The sequence below is a fragment of the Eublepharis macularius genome, chromosome 8, assembly GCF_028583425.1.
Source record: "Eublepharis macularius isolate TG4126 chromosome 8, MPM_Emac_v1.0, whole genome shotgun sequence".
Lineage (NCBI taxonomy): Eukaryota > Metazoa > Chordata > Lepidosauria > Squamata > Eublepharidae > Eublepharis > Eublepharis macularius.
The window spans coordinates 1,057,507-1,079,255 of NC_072797.1; the positions used below are offsets into that span (position 1 = coordinate 1,057,507).

Consider the following 21,749-nt stretch of genomic DNA (forward strand, 5'->3'; position numbering starts at 1 on the left):
TGTGCATCTTGTTCCTGGAAAATGAATTGTTTTGTGCCCGTATTTAATTTTCTTCCCAGGGATATTTACAAAAAACCCCAGGATTTCATTAATTGGCACCTGGATGTTTGGCAAAGCCGTAACCGCAAAGGGCTGGCAGCACACAGGGAAGTTCACAGTCCTAGAAAGGAGCAGGCTGCGCCGAGTCCACAAGGACAGGAAGAGGATTTTCACCGGGGGGGGGGGGGGGAAGGGACTTGCCAGAGCGACGCAATCTGAGGCGCAGGAACCAGGTGGGCTCCCCAGTGGACAAGTGGCTCAGGCAGGCCACGAGTGTGCATACGTACACATGTGCCACTGGGCACGTGCCAAGTGTGCCTAGCCCAGGGGTACCAGCAGTCTCTGGGCTGGAACAACAGACAATCCCTCCTACCTTCATTCTGAAAAATGTGATGCTTGTCAGCAGGTCCACAGTTGATTTTAAGTCTTGCAAACGTTCCCGGCTGCTGGCTGGGAAATTGTTCTGTTGGCAGAAAAGCAAACCCCCCTACTGGAAGCGCTGCTGGAGAATAGCCACAAAGAAAAGCAGAAGACACACACAACACACACACTCAAAAGCAGAGCCACTTCCTCAGCTGTTCCAGGAGTGGCCTTATTGCCAAACCACGCGGCCTCAACCACAGAGTGGGTGTCCACAAGAGCACCGGCCTTCTGAGTGCCAGAGCCACGGCCGAAACTCCTCAGCAGCCACCAGCCAGTCCTTCTCGGAAAATGCCTGGTGTGGCATCTGTCCATTCCCACATGGTCACAGGAGGCAGGTGAGCATCACCTGACATGGGGCTTCAGCAGGTAGAAGCAGGACACTTGGATCTAGGGGGCAGGGGCTGGCTGGAGGGTGAGCACATAGGTCAAGCGAAGTGCCCAGACATGGGGCTTTGCGAGGGCACTGGAGTGGCTTGGAAAGGCTCCTGGGACCACCATCCTCTGTCACTTTGATGCTGGGACATGGGCCCATGGGCGGAAGTGCTGGTTCAAGTCCTGCCAATTCTGAATGTATTCTCACTTGGCCAAAAAAAGCAAAGCAAAGCAAGTTTAACACCACCCTGGAAGTCAGCAGAAACCCTGTGTTTTCCAGGAGGTGTACAGCATTGCTATGACCACCTACAGAAATGCGGCCAACCCCCTCCCCGTCACCCACACCCGAACAGAGATGTTGGGCTGCTGCACATTTGCCTGGAAGGAACCGTCTTGGCTCCCCTCCTCCTCCCAACGACACCCTCAGATCGACGCCTTCCCAACGTTTTTCGGGCTCCTGGCATTCACGGTCGGCCGAGAGCCAGAGAGGCCTGCAGTTGCGCCCCCGCCCCGCTGGAGCTGCCAAGACCCGCGGCACCCAGAACGGCTCCTCAGAGCCACCCCAGATGGCACGTCAGCTGTACTGCGGGGACAATCAATTAGGAGCCCGTCTATGCAACACAGTCTTATCATTACAAATTAGATCTAATTACATTTTGCCAGCGCTCACACTAGGCTACTATTTTTGGCTGCAGATGAACCAGCACCTCAGCCAAGGATTAACTCATTTTTCCCCCGATCATGAGCAGTTTTATTCCACAACGTATAATTATGCTGTCCCCAGAGGGCATTTCCCTGCCTTATTTCTAACCAATGAGTTATCTATCTATCTATCTATCTATCTATCTATCTATCTATCTATCTATCTATCTATCTATCTATCTATCTATCTATCTATCTATCTATCTATCTATCTATCTATCTATCTATCTATCTATCTGCCTGCCTGCCTGCCTGCCTGCCTGCCTGCCTGCCTGCCTGCCTGCCTGCCTGCCTGCCTGCCTGCCTGCCTGCCTGCCTGCCTGCCTGCCTGCCTGCCTGCCTGCCTGCCTGCCTGCCTGCCTGCCGGTCTGTCCGTCTATCCATCCATCCATCCATCCATCTGGCTGGCTGTTTGGAGCACAAAACTGCAAATGATCACCACGTGCTAATTGGACGGGTGCCACGCAGTTCTCTTCACGGGGGCACAAGCAGGGCTGCAAAGGGACGGGCCAACCTCTGCACAGACAATGGGGTGCTCCGAGCATGCCCAGAAGGAAAGAAAGGCCGGTGTCTGACAGGCAAAGGTAAGTCAGAGGCTCCTGGGCAGAACAATATTTGGGGAACGGGATTGACTGGGGTGTGCTGGATGCCACTCAGCCACCCTCACTGCAAACTGTTGGCATGAGCGCAGCGCGCAGAGGCCAAGCAGCCTGAACTCAAACGGGATCCTTTTAGCTCCTGCGCTCTGCTCGCTGTCCAAGCAAAGTCCTTGTATCCAGGGCAGGGTCGCACCCGCCGAGGCCACGCAGATTCAGGCAGAACGGTGGCACACCTTCCCACCACAAGTCTTTTGGGGAAGCCCTCTGCACACAGCGGGGCCGGCCAGGAGGGGCCTTGGCACTCGAGAGCCTCTGACGCCACAAAAGGCAGGGCAGAGGCGAGAGTGTCGGAGGGTCTGCCCGTCGCGCTGCTATGGAAGTGTGCTGGGTGACTTGCAGCCAGGCCCCAAAACTCTCAGCCTAACTCACCCCATGCAGTTACTGTGAGGATAAAATGGAGGAGGGGAGGGCAATGGGCCCCCACTGGTGAGAAGGGAAGGGTATCGATGAAGTAAGTAACTAAATAAACTCTAGGAAAAAAGCAGGAGTCCAGTAGCACCTATAAGAACAAAACAGTTTGTGGAGCGTTCGTGAGTCACAGCTCACTTCTTCAGATGCCGATCTTCAGATACCTATCTGAAGAAGTGAGCTGTGACTCACAAAAGCTTACACGCTGCCACAAATGTGGTTAGTCTTTAGGTGCTACTGGACTCCTGCTCTTTTCTACAGCTACAGGCAGACTAACAGAGCTATTCATCAAGATCTAAATAAACTCTGCTTGAAAAGAGGCCCTTCTCTGCCCTTCCCCAGGCGCCCTTCTGATCGCCTGGGAAGCCACTGGCCGGGAACTCTGGCGCAGCCAGATTTGGGTGGGAGAACTGGAGCCAGTGGGCGGTGAGGGAGAGGGAACTCCTGGTGCACTTGGGGCAGGCTGACGATATTTCTCCCACGGCAGGGCTGAGCCGGTCGGTCCTGGGTAGCCACTTCTTTCCTGGTGAAACTACATCTTTGTTGAAGAGGACTGAGAGGGAAGCCTGAGCCTGGGAACCTGCCGAGCAGCAGCAGCAGCAGCAGCAGGGCCTTTTGCGCCCCTCCCGGAGGAAGGCCAGCGCGGTCGAGTTTCCAGCTGCCGAGTTCCCTCTGCAGAGCGGGTGTCGAGCGGCTCCCAGTTCCCCTCCAGCCAACCTCCACAACTGATTCCTTGGCACCTTTTTACCCAAAGCAGGCTTAGAAGCGGCTGCTTTGCCGTTTTTCAGGCCTCCAGACCAGGCAGCTGTTGCTCGCTCCAGGGGCTTTGGGCTAATGAGGAGGAGCAACGCAACAGGCAGAGGTCCGCCACTCTCACTTCCCGAGGCGGACGGTTTCTACTGAACAAGGTTGCGGTTGGGATCACGGACGCAAAGGAGGGCAAGCATGTCCTGCAGGCTCTAAAGAGCTCTGGGAAAGCAAAGCAGCCTTCCGGCTTGTCGGGTCTGGCACTTACCCTGTACATGGACAGATCAATTCGGAGAGAATTGTGCAGCTGGTCCAGAAGTTTCACAAATCTCTCTTTCTGTGTTGCAGGTGGCAGAAGAAAAGACAGCGTAAGGCAACACTCTGAGCGTGGAATCAAAAGCCGGGGCCGCTCTTTTCACGCCCCGTTTTGCTACCACCACCACCCTCCCCTGCCCTGGTCACCTTCCAACCCTGCGAGGACCCAACACAAACCTGCCCATTCCTGACACAAACCAGGTGGTGGAGGCAGGAGCTTCCCCTTGGGAGGGGGACGGAAGCCTCACCGCCCCTCCTTAGGGAATGGGGCCCTTCTCTGAGGAGGAAGCCCGGGCTGCTTTTGCCTCCCCAGGGAGCAGGTGCCGCCAAGTCCCTCTCTCTAACCTGCCTGCACACCCCAGTGGGCTCCTCTGGGCAGCTGCTGCGCCCGTGACATCTCAAGAAGAAACCTCGCCTCCATTTATCAATGAGAAAGTTGCAGGGGCAGGAACAAGCGGGCCACGCCCTAGCCCACAGTGCTGCACACCAGGACGCTGCTTCACCGAGTCACCCCTGAGCATCAGATGTGGACTCAGGTGGAGGCGCAGGGGGACAGCGGGGAGACTCACCCCGAAGTTTGAGGCAGCAAAGCGATCCGAGGCAGACACGTTGGTGGAGGCTGTGGTGTGGGCATAGTAGGCATTGATGTTGGCAAGCAAGGTGCTCATCACGGCTGGCACGCCAGGACACATGTACTTGGAGGAGAGGCATGCAAAGTGCCTGGGGGGACAGAAGGCACAGGGAAGCTCAGGGCAGCGGGACCAGGAGGGGCTTCCTTCTTCCAAGCATCCCGTCCACACAAGCGCTATCCGGGCACAACTGACTGATGGTGACCCCCATCGAGGGGCTCCCGAGGCGGCCTGCCAGTGCCTTTTGCAAGCACCCTACTGGACCTCCCATCCAGAGCACCTGGAATGGCCAAGTAGGGAAGGGACCCCTCGCCCACTCCCACCCCACCCCTCTGCAGCTCAGCCTAAAGAAACCAGGCCACCAACGCGCTACACGCAGACAGCAGGGGCATCCCCAAAAGGTGCCCACAGAGAAAATGGTACCAGGTGGGGTCCAAGCAAGCCACGTGCAGCAGGGGACTGGGGGGGGGGGAACCCTGCCCCCGACAGGCAGTCTTTCCTTGACCCTGAATTTAGCAACATGGGCAAGAACTTTCTGGAAGTCCTCCAGAAAAAACCAGAATGACACAAGGCACAACACCTTGCAAGGAAAAGCCCCGGGCCGTGTCTGTGTGTTTGGGGAGGGCTCCCTTTCTCCTTCCCGCGGGGCATTGCTGGAGAGCGAAATGATACTGAACCCAGAAGGCCAGAACAGCCTTGGCGAGTTTGTCCTCCACTGCCGGGCTGCTGGCATCAGAGGAGCCCTCCAACAAGCCCCGGAGCAAGAGGCCGTTTCCAGGGGAGCGGCTTCCATGCCCCCCCCCGGTTGGCCCCCCTCCCTCCCAGTGCCTGCCCCTCAGATGTGCCCATCCTCTCTCTTTGTCTCTGGCGCAGCTAATTAGAGGCCCCTGCTGTCCCCTCATGCCTTCCAACACAATCCCTTCTCAAGCACTGTTTTGCCTTATTTATAGATGGGTTTCTTTGATTGTTTACTTTAATCAGGCCCACAAGCTCAAGTGCTGGTGGAACAATTTTTAAGATTTCCTGCAGAAGGGGATTTTTTTCTCTTTGCAGTTTAATGAGAGCAATTAAATGAGAAAATGCAAATGAGACAGCTTCCTTCCCGAGATGGCAGGATTCGCCCAAAGGAATTCGCAAACTCTCTGGGTCCCAGCTGAGACACACGGATGGATCTCACAGCACCCGCTGGAGTGTGAGAAGCAGGCCGCGTGGCGCCGGGTGGTGCCTGGGCACAGGCCCAAACAAATGGAGGCACAGCCTAGAGGCCTGGGCAGTTGGCGCTTAAAAGGCATGCACTCGTGGCACCTATTGGCTGATCATGCATTTGGGTCAAGAGAGGCCTCGGGGGCCTGTCCCCCTCCCCAAATAGCTCCAGCAGCTCGGAGGGGGCAACCTTGAGAACTGCCTTCTGCAGTCTTGGTCAAGCAAGGTCCGTCTTGCCTACTCGGACTGGCAGCAGCTCTTCCTCCAGGGTCTCCGGCAGGAAAGGTTCTTTCGCACCCCCTGCTACCTGGTCCTGTTACCTGGAGATGCCGGGACCGAGGCGACCTGCTGCTGCTGCTGATTCCTGGGACCTTCCTCGGGTGATTCTCAGGCCTCTTGAAGGGTCACCACCCCACCTTCCCCGGCTGCTCGCACACACCGGGCGCATCCCATCCTCCCCAGCAAACCCTCCCGGTACGGATGGTCCCTAAGCCCAGCCACTAGGAAGGGACTCACGTCATGGCCTGATAGATGGACTCGATCCCGTAACGCATCGCAAACTCATCCACAATCTCCTGCCCCGTCTCATCAAAGTAAACCTTCCAGGCATCATCTCCTTTGGCATCGGGGATCTTCACCACCCCGTTCCCTTGGATGTCCGTCAAGTGGTGAAAGAGGTTCTGGAACACAAAGAAAAAGCCCGAAGGGATGAGATGGGGACCGCTGCACCGCGGCCGAGTGTCCCGGCAGCCACTCCTCATTGCCCACGGCTGTCCTAACGGGGCGGGGCACTTCCCAGGCCGACCCCCGATCAGGGCCAAGGGTAGCAGGCAGCTTCGCGTGACCTCTCGTCCGCTCAGACAGGGACAGAACTCTGCTCACGCTGGTTCCTCCTTCCTCCTCAGCCCCCTCCCCCTGGTGCCTGCCCACCACTCAATTCATTTCTTCAGAACGTTCTTATCCTGCACAAAATATGCTGCTCTCTCCTCCGCCCCCGTCCCACCGCTGCTGCTGGGTCGCTTCTCACTTACTATAAGGTGCAGGCCCGGGACTGGGGGGGGGGGGGGGCATCAATCAGTTGTTTAGATGACAGCCTGCGTGACTCATGATGGTGCTATTCAGAAGCACCCCAAACACCGGGCCATCTCCCCTTCCCCATTTTGGCCACTAAGACTGCTACAGGGGCTACCCAAACAATAACCTAAGAAGAAAACAACAGCAAGAAGGAATGAATAAGACGGCCATGCTGGCAGCGGCTGGGGGCGGGGCGGGGGGTGGGGTTCAAATTGGGACTCCCAGGTCCTGATACTTTGCTGCACAGCCACCTGCACGTGGTGCCGCCTGGGCGCCACCAAAGCTGCAGCACCAGCACGGCCGGCTCGAGGTTGGGGGAGGGGCTGGGCAGATAGCTCGGAGAGATGCTTTGGTATGGACAGGGACTATATGCTGCGCTATTGGATACTGTCCGCTGATGCAGATATGTGCCATTAGGGAGTTTCCATGTGGCTAAACATGCCACGCAAATCAGTGATGCGCTGTTTCAGAAAGATCCCATCTCTGTGCCTGACTTCATACTTGTTTTCAAAGTTTTTGCTACCAATCCCTATTGCATTTGTGTGAATGAATATCCTAAACGTTGTTCATGATTGTACTTTGCTCAGTGAATGTCCTTGCTTTTGATTACATTGTATTTTCATTTGGACGGCATAATCCACCTTGGATCTCACTGAGAAAGGCGGACTATAAATAAATAGAAGTGTGCAGAGCCCCCCCCCCATGGACCCCCATGTGCCTGTGAGTCCTTCCTCGCCCACTCACAAGCTCTTGTGCTGCCCGCACTCACAGCCACCGACACCACCCGACTGCCCTTCCCTGATGGCGCTGGGGGACGTGGGTGCAGCTGGGAGCGCCACGGCCACCAGGAGCGCCTCCGCTGTGTGCTCCACCCGCAGGCCCTCCTCCGGCAGGGCTGGGCAGCCAGGACCACGAGTGACAGAGCGCTCGCAAGCAGGCAGGGGGAGGGCAGCGATGGGGGCACCTGGAGGTGTGTGGGGGTCTCCGACAGTGAGCCCACCAGTGGCCTTGGGGCCCAGCAGCTGCTCCTCCTCAGGGCATGCCGAGTGCCAGCCCTGCCTCCTGACCCCGTCCCCCAGGACCTACACAGCCCAGCCTCAGGCAGTGCGAGCCATCCATATGTGGCTACGATCCGGCTCCTGGATTTTCATCTTTGAACTCCACGAGAAGATGGCTGGCCGTCCGGGGACAGCTTCAGCTGCTCTTGAATTGCCATCACGCCAAACATTCCCTTGCAGAAAAGCCTTGGGCCAGCCCTCTTCAAAATCTACCGTGCTGCGAGGACAAGAGCAACAGGCTTCTTTCCGCCTGGAGCCTTGAGAATGTGGCCATCGCAGCCCTGAAGAAGTCCAGGCGCTCCCCTGTTTCGAAGCGCGGAAATGGAGGATTCGAGGGTTTTTCACCAGAGCCAGTCCACCTGCAAAGCTGCCCACAGGCCAAACCTGGTATGTGGGCTCATCTCTGCTTTCGCTTTTTGCAGTAGGCAGGCAGAGGCACGGCTGGGCTCATCCCTTGCAGTGTTTATTTGAAGAGCCAAATCCTCTCCATAGGACTACCCACAGCTTCCAGAAATCGCTTGAGGAATCGTCGGCAAGCTCACCTCTCAAAGGTGACCCGGCAAGGAACAGTCCCAAGAAACTGCACACCACCAATTCTCGCCACAGAGAGCTTGCCAGCTTTCCCCAAGCCAGTAAACTGGACCAAAGCAGAGGAACCCTTTCCGAGGAGGGCGGCTTCGCAATGGGGGGCGGAGTGGGACCTCTCTCTAAAAACAGGAGATGCGCGTGCCCAAGGGCCTCCCTCAACTGCGGCATACCTCATGAAGGCAAGTGTACTGGACGTGGTACGGAGCCACCTTCTCCTCGCCTTTGATTTCCACGCTGATCTGCAAGCGGATGGCGCCCGACACAGCAGACTTGTCTGTCCTTTTCTCTAGGAAGGAAAAAGAAAACGCTTCAAACGTTTGTCTTGTCAGTGCTACCAATCAGGATGGTGAGGTGGAGAACGAACGCCACCCTGGAGAGGCAGGGTAGGGTGGCAAAGCTAAGGGTAGGCGCCAAGCGAGGGTCTGGCACGCTGGGCCTCAACACGTGTCCCTTGCTGGGATCGGTGATTGGGGCAAATTCAGCCCTCTGGTGTGTGAGTTCTGCAGATCTACCGGCAGCGCAGCAGCACAGAGCTGTTACCCTGGATGTTTGGGGGGCTGGGGAAGAGCAGGGGGGACGGGGAGAAGAGGACAGGAATCAGAGACAGGGGCCAGAATGGCCCCAGTAAGCTGCTTCAGGTCCCTCCAGGGGAAAAGTGGCCCAAAAATGCTTCCGTTAATACACAAATTTAGCAGGCCATGGAAGATGCCTTCTGGCAGCCAAGCCTGCCCCACATGCTGTTGTTGCTGAGAATTTGCACACGCACACAATCTCCACCACTGGGCATGCTCTGAAGCCCAGGCAGGCCTCACTGAGGCACCAGGCTTTGGCAAGGGAGCCCAAGGGCTCTTGTTCGGAGGCTCTCAGCCTGAGGCCCAGGGCTTCACACCGCAGGAAGAGGGAGCAACACCCCCACCTTGCACCTGGAAAACCACACTGGCCAAGGAATGGACCAGCAAGAAAGGTGGGCTTGTTATGCTAATATAGATTAAGATCATATGCCAATAATCAATACTAGCTTCTATACTCTCTAGATGAACTTTTAAACTTTACATGAACTTTCAGTGTATTTTTTCTATGTATAAGGTAATTCAACAGGTGTGCTTTCATCCTTTGACAATTAATTAAAATAGTGGACTCTACCGAGATTGATGTTCCTCTATCAGAGATTCAACCAATGGTGATCGTCCAACTTAACTTTTCCTGACACTTGTTGGAGATTTGTAGTTTTGTTGTGCAGTACAGATTATGACATAATTTTTTAACTAATTGGAAGGCTGTACTATGAAATTATGAATATTCAGTGAAGTGTCAAACCAATCAATATTTGTTTGTGCTATCATGTGAATAGACCCTAAATATTTACATATGATTAGGTATATAATTGCAAACACAGAAAGAATAAGCAGGGTACTGATGGAAGAAATCTCTTGAGAGAATCTAGGTGAGAAACTATTTCTACCTATGTATTTCATAGAAACTTTGAGCAATGTAAACTTAGGATTTATTGAGAAATGTTAGTGAACTTATTTCTTATTGCCTTTCTATGTTCTGTTGTTATAGGATTCATATTAATAGCCATTTATATTTTAATTGCTTGCTTCATTAAAAAACTAGGGTGTATTTTCAATAAAGTGAAATAAACTCTAGATTGGTGTCTGTGTGTTTGATAAGGAGTTGCAAAGCAATATTGAACCCTATATAAATAAATGTACTGATAAACAGCTGGTTCAAAGAACTTATCTGTTTGACAGGTCTAAAGACTAACTGCTTTCGGCTTCCCCGGAGAGAGATCCATCTTTCTCTTGGCAAGTTGGAACTTGGTTTTAGACACGGGAACTGTCTCGTTACAGGCTATCACCTGAGTGAATATTTATTTATCAGTACCCTGCCTGTCCCTCATGGGGGCCCAGAGCAGCTTCCAGCATCCTCTCCTTCTCCATTTATCACCTCCCCTCCCCCCCAAAAACAACCCTATAGGGTAGTTCAGACTGAAAGGGTGTGACTGGCCCAAGGCCACCTAGAGAGCTTTGTGGCAGAGCAGGGATTCAAACATGGGCCTCCCAGAGCCCAGCCCAACACTCTCGCCCCTACGCCAGGCTGGCTCTCTAAATAAACAATTTTCTCTTTCCACAGCCAATTCCATTCCGAGCCCCTCACCATATACAAGCACGTGTCTTCTCTGGACCCGGGCCCCATAGGGAGGAGTTCAAGGTTCCTTCCGCTTACCCTACCACCCACTCACCCACTCACCCACCCCTCTTTCTGGAATAAAAACAGTCTTTGTAGCTATTTTTTATGTTGCACCCTTTTCTTTAAGAGCACTGGCCGCCTATACTCTTTCCCCTTTGGAGCCCGCCAAGGAATTATTAACAAAGCGGAGGCCAAACTTGCGTTCTTCCCTGGAGTAGCCACGCCACAGCACTCGGGGCGAATCAGGCAGGGCACCCACAGCTCTCCAGCCCCAGATTTCTGCCTTTCCTCCAGGGGCCCCAACGCAGGGGAAGTTTGCACCAGCCAGCGGAGAAGGAGCCAGCGCTCCAGACGTTGCTTACCGAGATTGTACCAGACGTCCATCTCCCCACTCAAAGTTCGCACCTCGATGATGGTTTGCCCCAGGAAATCGTCTGACTCGCGTTTCAGCCTCTGCTTGACGCGGGATTTGATATCATCGTCCTCATCCCAGACCCGCACTTTGATCCGATCAGAAGAGTTATGGCACTCACTGCAAGGGAAAGGTCACAGGCATGCACAGAGCTCACCCGGCAGAGCTCACAGGCATGCACAGAGCTCACCCACCACGATTCTGCCTTTCATGCTTGAGGAACACAAAAAAGCTACCGACACAGGCGAGCGATAAAACGAAATGTGGGACTGTGAGCCTCAAAGTATTTCAGAGCCGCTTCCAAGTGATCACAAGCCTGACAGGGACCTGGAATGTTATGCTGTTCATCCCACTGAAAAAGGACACCCCCCCCCCAGCAATGCCTTCTAACACATGAGATGCAGCATGAGAACAGAAGAGAAAGCAACAAGGCAGGCAGCAGTCTCTGGACCCAAAGCGGTCAGCAGGGCAGGGGAAAGAAAAGAAACCCACGGCTCACCAATCGAGTATCTCTATCCTGCCTTCCCTTGGGGCTCAGGGTGGCTTACACAGCACAGATACAACATGTCCATCTAAAACCAATAGATTGAGCCTCCAGATATCCCCCTCACCAAGAGGCCTGCAGCTTAAGCCCCATTAAAAGCCCTGGGCCACACAAGGGCCTCGCAGAGCCTCCTGGAGATTTCGAGGAACGGCGCTCCCCTCCCCTCCTCAGGAAGACCATTCCACAGATTGGGAGCTTGACGGGGGGCGGGGCGGGGGGAGCAGGCTCTGGTTGATGCCAGGTGGGCCACCCTAAGTGGGGGGACAGTCAGGAGGCGGCAGCTGAAGACCACCGATGGAGCATGGGAATGGAGGAGAGGAGACGGCCCTGTTGACACACGGGGCCCAGGTTGCAGAGGGCCGTAAAGGACACCATCGGCACCTTGAATTGCACTTGGGGGGGGGGACTGGCAGACAGCACAGCTGCCTTAAGATGGGGCAGGATATGTCCCCGTCGGCCAGCCCCTGACAATAGCCAGCCTGCTGGACCAGCTGTCGTTTCTGGGTTGTCTTCAAGGGCAGCTCAACATGGAGTGGGTTACAGTAATCCAGCCAAGAGACTTCAGAGGCCTGGGTCAGGGTGGCCTGATCGGATGAGTCTAGGGAAGGAGAGAGGGCTGGAGGACCGGACGAGGCTGGCGGAAGGTGCTCCTGGCCACAGCCCCAGCCGGCTTTCTGCACAGCCAGGCCGGGTCTGTGAGCAGCCCCCGGCTCTTCTTAACCTGCCCTGCAGAGGCCAGATCTGTTCACGACAAATGTGGACGCAGCCCCTCCAAAAGGTCAGCCTCCCCGACCAGAACCCCTTCTGTTTGGACTGGGTTCAGCTTTGGCTTGTTCTGCTTCAGCCACCTGACCGTGGCCTCAAAGTACCCAGAGCCAAGGCGGATGCGTGCGGAGGTTTGGAGGATGAAATACAGAGCTGGGTGTGATCTGCATATTGGTGAAACCCAGTCCCCAAACTGTCACATAAATGTGGAAGCGCATGGGTGAGATAACGGAGCCCGACGGCACTCCACAGGAGAAACCCCCAGCCCACTAATTCTGCTCCTTTGGAGGAAACTCTTTGTGTCCGATCAGAGAGAGAAGACCGAAACCATCAAATGGCCCCTCCTCTTAACGGCAGCTCCACACTCCCGCTGGTGGATGGGATGGTCAGCTTTGTCCGAGGCCACTGGAAGACCCTACAGGGTCAGATTTAACAGAAGACCGCCGAAGCCTTCTTGGTTTCAAGGCCAGGCCTGAAACGGGTCAAGGACAGATGTGTCGTCCAGGAACCCCTGGAGCTGTGCTGCCTGTAATATCCGCTGCCCAGAAGGGCGGTTTACAAGCACACTGTTGTGATTATATTCTATCACCTTCCCCAGAAAAAGTCGACTGGAAACGGGCCTACAGTTGGCCTCTTCACCCTTAGCTGTGCAAAGCCTTGGGCCTCCTTCACGCAGGTCTAGGGGGAGCTCCCTCCGCCAGAGAGGCAGGGATGGTTTTTCTGGCTTGACTGGCAAAGCTGGGCCAGGCCTGGATCAAGAGCACAAGCGGGGGCCCTCACAGCCCCACAGACCCTGGAACGATCCTTGACAAGGGCACCATCCCCTTTGCGGTCCTGAGTCAACTCCTTCCACGATCAACTCCATCCGCTCATGCTCCCTGGAGACTCTGCACAGGCCCTGGATCGCTGCCTGGGTCTGTAAGCGTGCTTGTTGGGACTCCGAACCTACCCTACCCCACAGGGTTGTTGTGAGGAAAAATGGGGGGGGGGCATAGGAGACTGAGGTGTGCCACGCTATGTTCCTTGAAGGAAGAGGGGGGTGGAGATGTAATAAATAAATAAAATCCTATGAGCAGGACGGAGCAGCAACATCGAGCAGCCCAGTTCAAACTGTATTGTCGAAGGCATGCCTTGGGGAAGAAGTCCAAGAGCAACCCCTTTGGAACACACAGGGCAGAGACCTCTAAGCTGAGATACGAGGGGTGGGATGAGTAACTGGCCAGAGACCCCTTTGGACTCCCCCCTCCAAAGATAGGTAGGGGTCCCAGGCAGAGCAGTTCTTACTGCTCACGAGCCAGTGTGATGGACAGAGAGGCAGACAAAAGCACCCAACCCCCCTGGCAACAAAGGCGCGACTCAGGAAGGACAAAGAAGCCCCCATTCTCCGGCCCCAGAGAACCCCCCCAACGGGGCAATGGCAGATCACCGCCAGCCCCGGCAAAGGACCAGCCCCACAAGGGGAAAGCCCCGTTCGGTCCCACCTTGCCAAGCCCGTGCGGAAGGCCTGCTTAAGAATGCAGTCTCTGTTGCCAGGCAACCAGAAGAACTTGATGAAGAAGAAAGGGAAGAAATGGGTCAGAAGCGAGCTGCTAAGCCTCGTCAATCAGAGTGGTGGCAGAACTATGGCATTTCCCGCTTGGCCTCCCAGGGCCATTTATTGTGATTCAGAGCTCATTAACTGGCACCTTTTAAGCTCCTGCCAAATCATGCTCAAATGCTGCAGACTAGAGCAAATGAAAGTTGAAGACCTTCGTAGGCAAGCTGGTTGATGTGATTCCCCAAAAGTCTGTCTTTGCTTCCTTGAAGGAACGGACTCACAAGGCCTTCTCTGTTTCTCCTGGTTGGCCCCTGGGAAATTGAGGAAAACCCATGGCTGCCCTGAATCTCCTCTTGGCAACGCTGCCCCTTTTCCTTTGCTCCCAGAGGTGCCAAAATACAAGTTGGGTAGTAACCGCTGCCACCAACAACTCTGAGAGAGACACGTCTTGCACTCTGTATCTGCACTGCCGTTTAGAGGTTCTACTTAGTTGCTGTGCCTGCCTGCTTAGAAGTTAGCTCAGAGGCAATCTAACAAAATGTGCAATTTCAAGCTATCATGCTTAAGGGATAACAAGTTTACCAATGGCCCCTCCTCATTACTATAGATCCAGAGGAGTTAGCTGTGTTAGTCTGATGCATCTGACGAAGAGAGCTGTGGCTCTCGAGAGCTTAAGGTACAATAAAGTGGCATCTGATGAAGAGAGCTGTGGTTCTCAAAAGCTTATGCTACAATAAAGTTCGTTAGTCTTAAAGGTGCTACCGGACTCTTTACTATTCCCCTTTACCACGCTCAAGACAGCAAGACCGAATAGGGGTGGTGGGTTTGGAGGGATCAAGCTTAGAGCATTCAAAGCATAAGAAATTTTCATAAACAAAGATAAAAAGTATACATTTATATACCGCCCTTCAGGACAACTTAATGCCCACTCAGAGCAGTTTACAAAGTGTGTCATTATTAAGATGTTCAAGCATCAGGCTGCGTAAGGTGAAAGCTCATTAACCCTCTCGCCCTGAACTTGGTACTTAATTAGGACAGGCTGGATTTCCTTGATGTTGAAACACTTTAAAGCCTCCCGTTGGATCTTCCCTCCATCATCCTGGGCAAGACGGGGTCCCCAGGTAAAAGCGTAGTCCTTCGAGGCTTGTGCCCAGCCGAAAGGCTGCCCCAGGCGAAGAAGAGCTCTTCTTCATGTCTTGAGAATTTATCATCTACCTTCCCCTACATTCCCAACATCTTCCTATCTCAAATAAAAGTTTATAGCCTAGCAATTTGGCTGTTTCCCACAATCTCCCTTCAGTCTTTCTCTTTACAATGGGCTTCTTCCATATTCTTGGTAGCCAACAAAAATACTGAAATAAAAAATACTGAATGTTGAATGGCTTCGAGGCAGAAGGACACGCTGGCCCGGGGACAGGAAGGAGACGTTGTGCCCACCAGCTTCAGCCGACAAATATGGCAGCAAATGAGCACTGGCAGGGACCTGAGGACATTTCTTACCTACTTGGCAGTACCTTCCGGAATAACAAGCACATCTGCTGTACACTGTAGTGCGTCTAAGCCACAGCGCTGCCTGATGCATTTCACCTGGACAAGGATATGCTAGTTACATACCAGACACCAAGGAGTGCGCTGCAGTAATGGTGCAGTTAGGCTCTGCACTTCCTGGTCTTAGTTTCAGGTGGGTAGCCAAGTTGGTCTGCTAACATCATTTAGGATAAGCTCCAAGTGTAGGGAAAGGGGATTGTAGAGTTCTGCCAAGTAACTCTCAAAGACTTCATGGCACGAGTCCAGGAACAGCACGAGTTCAAGCATTTTATTGATAAGCTACTAGTTCATACACGATTACATTCCTTGGCAGGAATGGCCTTTCTCTACAAGCACGTAGCGTATATAGGAGTCTACGCCCAGCCCCAGCCCCGCCCCCCAGCAGAACAGCAGTGCGAGAAACTTCAGGGCCATGAGGCCTCCCCAGGCGCAAGAGAAATTGCAGACTGAGAGCCAAGCTACAAGTGACTCCTTACACAGGTTGGACGCTTGTCAGCTTCCCTCAAGTTTTGATGGGAAATGTCGGCGTCCTGGTCTTGCAGCTTGGCTGTCCATTACAGCTGGAAGACCAGGATGCCTACATTTCCCATCAAAACTTGAGGGAAGCTGACAAGCGTCCAACCTGTGTCAGGCGTCACTTGTAGCTTGGCTCTGAGAAAGAGATAGCAGCATTCCCTGGCAGCAAACAGCTTCTAACTTCAGAGTCACACCGAATCAAACAGGCCTGGCAAAGTGCAAACAATACCCAGAGGCCTTGCAGAGTGTGAGGCATCCCGGCAGGGATTGTGTGTTTCCTTTGTTCCCTTGCTCAGCCTGAATGCTTGAAAAGACCCTGTGTACTCTTTTTATGCATTTATTAAACCCATTTCTATCTTGAAGGCTCTACGCCTGATCTCTTGAAATGGACCATGCCTACTTGTCTTGCAATCTGAAGTGTGGTAACGGCGAGGGAAAGTGTTGAACTTGCCTTCACTGGCACACAATAACTTATCTTTGCGAAGTTGCAAGAGAACTCCTCCCCACACCAGCTTGTAGGAGCAGCAACAGGCCGCACACATCCAGCGCGCTAGACACACGACTCCATTAGCAGGAGATACTCTCAGAGTTGCTGGCAGCAGTGGGAGTTACCCCGTCTGTTTTTGACATCCCTGGGGAGTCAAGGGAAAGGGGCAGTATGGCCACGTGGAAACTTGGGTTGGCTGCAGGGATTTCCTAACCTCCTGATCGTGTACCAGAAGGAGCAGAGAAGAGCTTATGAGCCCATTCTGTTACAGTGCGTAAAACTACGCAAGCATTCACAGGTCTCAAAGGAAACAGCCAAAGCCGGCCGGTGAAGGTGGGTGCCTGCCTCCTGCAGATGACGGCTGGCTTTGCTCCTGGTTCTGCTGAAAATACGTTTCCTGGTCTCTTGCCTCTTCCCCACCTGCAGCCTTATCACACTTCCTGTTCACACATAATCAAAAGTGTTTGGATCTCTTCAGTGAAGGGGGGGGGGAGACAAAGGGGAACGTGGCAGACGTCCATCAAATTATGATGAGGTGGATAAAAGGGATCAAGAATTTCTTCTCCTTCTCCAAGAACATGGTGTGGAAACCCACGGCACTTGATGGGCGGCAGGTTCACTGCAGATGCGAGAAGATACTTCTTTACACAAGGCCTCATTAACTTGTGGGATTCCCTGACACAAGACATGGACTGTCACTAGCTGAGACAGTCTGAAAATAAATCCACGGAGGGCTGGTCTGTGAACACCTGTTAGCCCCCGAGGCTGAATCTGGGAGGCTGGCTGGGCCTGTCTGAGCACCCGCGGGGGGAAGCCAACACCGCGCCTGCCTTCCAGGGCCACCCGGTCGGCCGGTGGGAGGAAAAGGATGCTGGACCAAGCGGGTCTTCCCTGGCCTGATCCAGTGGGTCCCCTCTGCTGTCTTGCCGTTTCTTAATCAATCTTATGCTGGTACCAGTGAAATGCATCACTCCTGGACCCAAACCAGACCACCTTCTGTGCCCTCCTTCGATCACTGCGGTCTTTAAGCTGCTTTCAGGGCTGCTTTTGGGAACTCGCTGTGCCTGGGAAGGGTGGCAAGCCGCTGGAGGCAAAGCACGGGGCCCAGGGCGGGCCTGGGCGGTGGGGCCAGCAGCTTCTAGCCAACAGGCCCGACTGGTTTTGACCCTGCTTTTCCAGCACTGGTACCTTCGAAAGGGTTGACAAACATACTTGAACACAGAGGAGGGCAGCGTGCACACATACGGGCCTTCCGCTCCGGATGAGCCAGGAGATGCTTTCGCCCTCCATCCGACGGCCGTGCCTGGAGGCCCATTTCCTCACTCATCATAGGAGGCCAAAGAACAAGCCCTCCTCTCCTGGCTGCTGGGACCCCAGCTGGAAGGAGCTGAGTGGGATCACTGTGCAGGGCAAAGAGCCTGGAAGTCTGGTGTTGAGAGCTCAAGGGTTTGCCATCTCACCGGAGGGGGCTGCCAAGGTTCTGGATGCTCAGGGCAGACCGTGCAACGGCCATATGAGACACAAAAGCTGCCTGCTCCCCCTTGGCCATCGTCCTCACCTGGCATAGCTGTTGTCTTCCAAAGCAACGAGGAAGAGGAACATCTACAACCCACCCAGGAGACAGCTTCTGCGGCAGGAACCAACCAACCCAAGTGCCTTTGCGCCCCTTCCCTAGATGCCACCGGAATTGAACACATCTCTTCTGTGCCACACTGTGTGTGATGTGCCGCCGAGTTGCCTTCCACCTAATGGCGATCCTATGAATGAAAGACCTCCAAACTGGAGATCGTGGCTTCCCTTATTGGGTCCAGCCATTTCGTTTTGGGTCTTCCTCTTTTCCTACTGCCTTCCACTTTTCCTAGCATTATTGGCTTTTCCAGACTTTTCTCTGGAAAAGTCAATGCCACACTGATTCCCCATTATCGCTGCTGAGAGCATCCTTGCCCTAATTTCATCTCTCCCCCCCCCCGAACACACACACACACCATTTGCTAGGGTGGGGAAACTGGGCCCCAGGAGAACCGCCCAGGTGCCACAATTCCTCATGGGAACCAGCTGCTGACCTCCAGAAGAAGAGCAGAAAAGCAGGCGGCTCTCCGGTCATGCGCACGGAAAGCCCACACTGAGTGCCGGTTTCCCGCACTGAAAGCTCTGCCAAATGAATCTACACGTTCAGCATAAAAGAGAGCTGGGCTTACAAAACCCCTGCTGGGGGCGGGGACGGGGGGGGGGGGGCTTTAAGGGCCAATCTGCGCCATTAGCGACAAAGGGCGACGTAACTGAAAAGCCACCAGAACGCACAGGAGCAGAGGACAAGCCAATACTCACAAGTAGAACTTCTCCTCCCAGACAGGATTCAGATTGCCAAAAATAGTTTTTGTTCGCTTCTTGGTTTTGCCGACTTGCACTGTGACGTAAGGGTCGCTGGACCCCGTTTTGTCCTTTGCTTGCAGGCCTTGAGCACAGAACACTGGGGGGGGGGAAGCACAGTCCAGGAAAGACACACTTCAAGACTATGAGCTAAAGCGTGGCAGATCCCGCCCCCCCACCCCCCACCCCCCGGGGTCACACCAGCAAAGGCTAATGTGAAAGAGCCCCCCCCCGGGGGGGGGGCTGCCGCAAGGGCTGCCCTTCCTCACCCGTGATGGTGATTTTGGCTGACCACTTGGAGGTGCCGTCCAGCACGCTCTGCTTCACCACCTTCATCTGCTGGGCGTGGGCCAGCCTGCTCTCGCCAAACACCTCCCGGATCACGTCGAAGATCTCGGGCTTGTTCCTCTCCCGGATCTTCATGCGGTCTTTCATGGCCATGATGATGTTCTGGGTGCGATCCTCAGCCCCCTGCTTCGAGCTCTTCTCCGCCGCTCCTGCCCACAGAGGAGAGATGAATGAGCAAGGCAAGGGCCACCAAGAGGCAGCGCGGCACGGCAGCCACACGGAATGGGCCAAAAGGGGAGAGCGCCGCAGAAGACCCTGCCACCTTGCCAGTGCAGGACTCCCCAAGCACGCTTCACCAATGCCCTCTCGATTCCCCACAAAACACGCCTCTCTGCCTGTGCCCTCCCCTGGCCTCCCCGATCTCTTCCCAAGAAGCATTTTTGCACCAGCGCAGGGAGTGCCTCCCACGCCCTGCCACTGCAGACAGGGCGAGGAGCAGCGGGCAAGTCTTCTCAGGGTGCTCACGGCGCTGTCTACGGTGCGCATGAATTTGGCATGGTGCACATTTTCTTTCAAAAGCCCATATTGGAAAGGGACCCTGAGCTTTAGCAGTTGGTCCTTTTTAACCAACACTGAAGATGGGACAACTCCTCTGCTGGTGGCCAGCCCCACCAGCCACATGCCTGTTCACTGACGGCATCACGACCGAGAGGGCATGGGCTCACTCACACCTCCGCCCGCACCTCCTGCCCACCAGCAACACTGCTGAAAAGAGAGAGAGGAGCAGAAGCCACCGAACACGTTGGGCTGAGCCAAGGAAAATCCACCCGCGTTGCACCCCCCAACTTTCCTGCAGCCCAACAGAGAACGCACGGAGCTGCCACGTGGGGGGATGCCCAAGACGAGTCATTCCAAAGGGTCATCCAACGCGGCCTTGGTGGATGTGGCCTCTCTGGAGAGTCAGGGGCTCGGCAGCAGAAGGGAAGCCTGGAAGATGACCGTAAAGAAAGAGGCAGAGATCCTGTGCTCTCAGCCCCGGAAGCAACTGCGGCACAAGGCACTGAGCCTAGTTATGCTTTAGATTCCTGCTCCCCAGGAGGCCAAAGGACCAAATGTGTAGCCAATGCCTGACTCTAGGGCAGGGTTCAGGAGAGGCGACACAGACCGCCCCCCCCCCCACCTCAACAAAAAACAAGCCATAGTCTAACATGGGCGCCAGGCAGCCAAAGGAAAGTGAGTTCACCCATGCCATTCTCATCCTACCCCCCTCCAAGGGTTTCAAGGCAGCTAACATGGCCCTCCCCTTTTCTCTTCACAACAACCCTGCAAGGTAGGGTGGCTGATCCAAGTCACCCATTCAGTTCTATGGCACCCAGTCTCAAATGAGAGCCAGTGTGGTGCAGCGGTTAGGATCTGGAAGACCCAGTTTCGAATCCCCACTCTGCCATGGAAGCTGGCTGGGTGGCCTCAGGCTAGTCACTCTCTCTCCACCTAACCTACCTAACAGGGCTGTTGAGAGGATAAACAAGAAGTGAGGAGAGCAATGTAAGCCCCTTTGTGTTCCCAATGGTAAGAAAACCAGGGAAGAAATGACAAATATACGAACAAACAAATGGACCGTTCCTGAGCCAGGTGATTGAAGGAGCAGTGGCTGGCCAATTTCAGAGATTCCTGAGCGAAGCAGATGGTTTGGATCCATTCCGATCTGTTTTCAGACCAGTTACGGGACTGAAACAGTCTTGGCCACCCTGGAGGATGACCTGTGCTGTGAGATGGACAGGGGAGCGCAGCTGTCCTGTATGCCAGCATACCTGCCAATATTGTGTTATGTATCTTGGGCTGATCATAACTGTCTGCTAAGGTTGTATTCTGCATTCTGTATAAATCATCTGAGAGCGTGTAAACCGCTGACCTACAATGCCCTGAGCCAGTGGGGGCTGCCTGTTATCTGTGGCAAGTGTTTACTTTCACTTCTGGAGCCGGCGTCCTTGGGCGCAAGCTGCGGGCAGCGAGCGATGTCTCTCTTCTCAGAGACTGTGATGATTTCATTCTGCACTCTGTCTAGCCTAAACTAATCAGTTCCCATGTAACTCTTTGGGGTTTTCGCGCCAGAATGTCAACGGACCCAAAGGGCGGGAAGTTTCCCTATAATCAGTAGTGCCCTTTTCTGAATAGTCACTTCTGCCGATTGCTACCTTTGTGTGAACACCTTGAACTGCATGGATCTCTAATAAAGTTGCTTCAACTGGAACACCTGTGTGTTAACTGTGGAGAACTCGAAGGGACCTAACTGTCAGAGACTGACAGCAGCCCTGTTAATTCCCCTGGACCTCTTGGTGCTTTTGATGCCATCAATCAGGCCCATTTCTGGACTGCCTTTTGGGACCGGGAGGAACTGTTCTGCAGTGATTCTGGTCCTACCTCGAAGGAAGGTGCCAGAGCGTGGCGCTGGGGGAGCGCTGCTCTGGCCCTACGGGGTGCCGCAAGCTTCCACCTGGTCCACCCCACCCGTGCTCTTCAAGATCTACATAAGAGCTGCTGGGAGAGGTCCTCTGGAGATCTGGGCTGATTTGTCACCAATATGCAGATAATAATACTCAACTCTATCTCGTGCTACCAGCAGATCCCAGGGAGGCTGTGGGAACTGTGACCAGGTGCCTGGAGGCAGTTTTGGAGTGGGTGAGGGCTAATAAACTGAAAGATAATCCCAACAAGGTGGAGGTGCCACTGCTGAGGGGGAAGGTTATATCGGGTTTGCATGGCGCTTCACATTCCCTAAAGGAAGAAGTACGCAGCTTAAGAATGTCACCTTCTGTTGGAGTGCCTTTCACCAGCTGCAGCCTTTCCTGGGGGTTGGAGGGAGATCTTGCCA

The 21,749-nt window shown here is 54.4% G+C and overlaps 1 protein-coding gene across 1 annotated transcript in view; it reads right to left on the minus strand.

The window, feature by feature from the left end:
- UNC13B (unc-13 homolog B) overlaps positions 1–21,749 on the minus strand; it is a 189,573-nt gene that overhangs the window by 40,145 nt on the left and 127,679 nt on the right. Inside the window, exons 15-22 of the mRNA XM_054986491.1 lie at positions 18,859–19,086; positions 18,548–18,689; positions 10,773–10,942; positions 8,388–8,503; positions 6,014–6,177; positions 4,235–4,385; positions 3,619–3,687; positions 413–502 (exon numbers count right to left, since the gene is read on the minus strand). Of these exons, the coding sequence (XP_054842466.1) occupies positions 413–502; positions 3,619–3,687; positions 4,235–4,385; positions 6,014–6,177; positions 8,388–8,503; positions 10,773–10,942; positions 18,548–18,689; positions 18,859–19,086 (1,130 nt within the window). The remainder of the gene's footprint in view (positions 1–412; positions 503–3,618; positions 3,688–4,234; positions 4,386–6,013; positions 6,178–8,387; positions 8,504–10,772; positions 10,943–18,547; positions 18,690–18,858; positions 19,087–21,749) is intronic.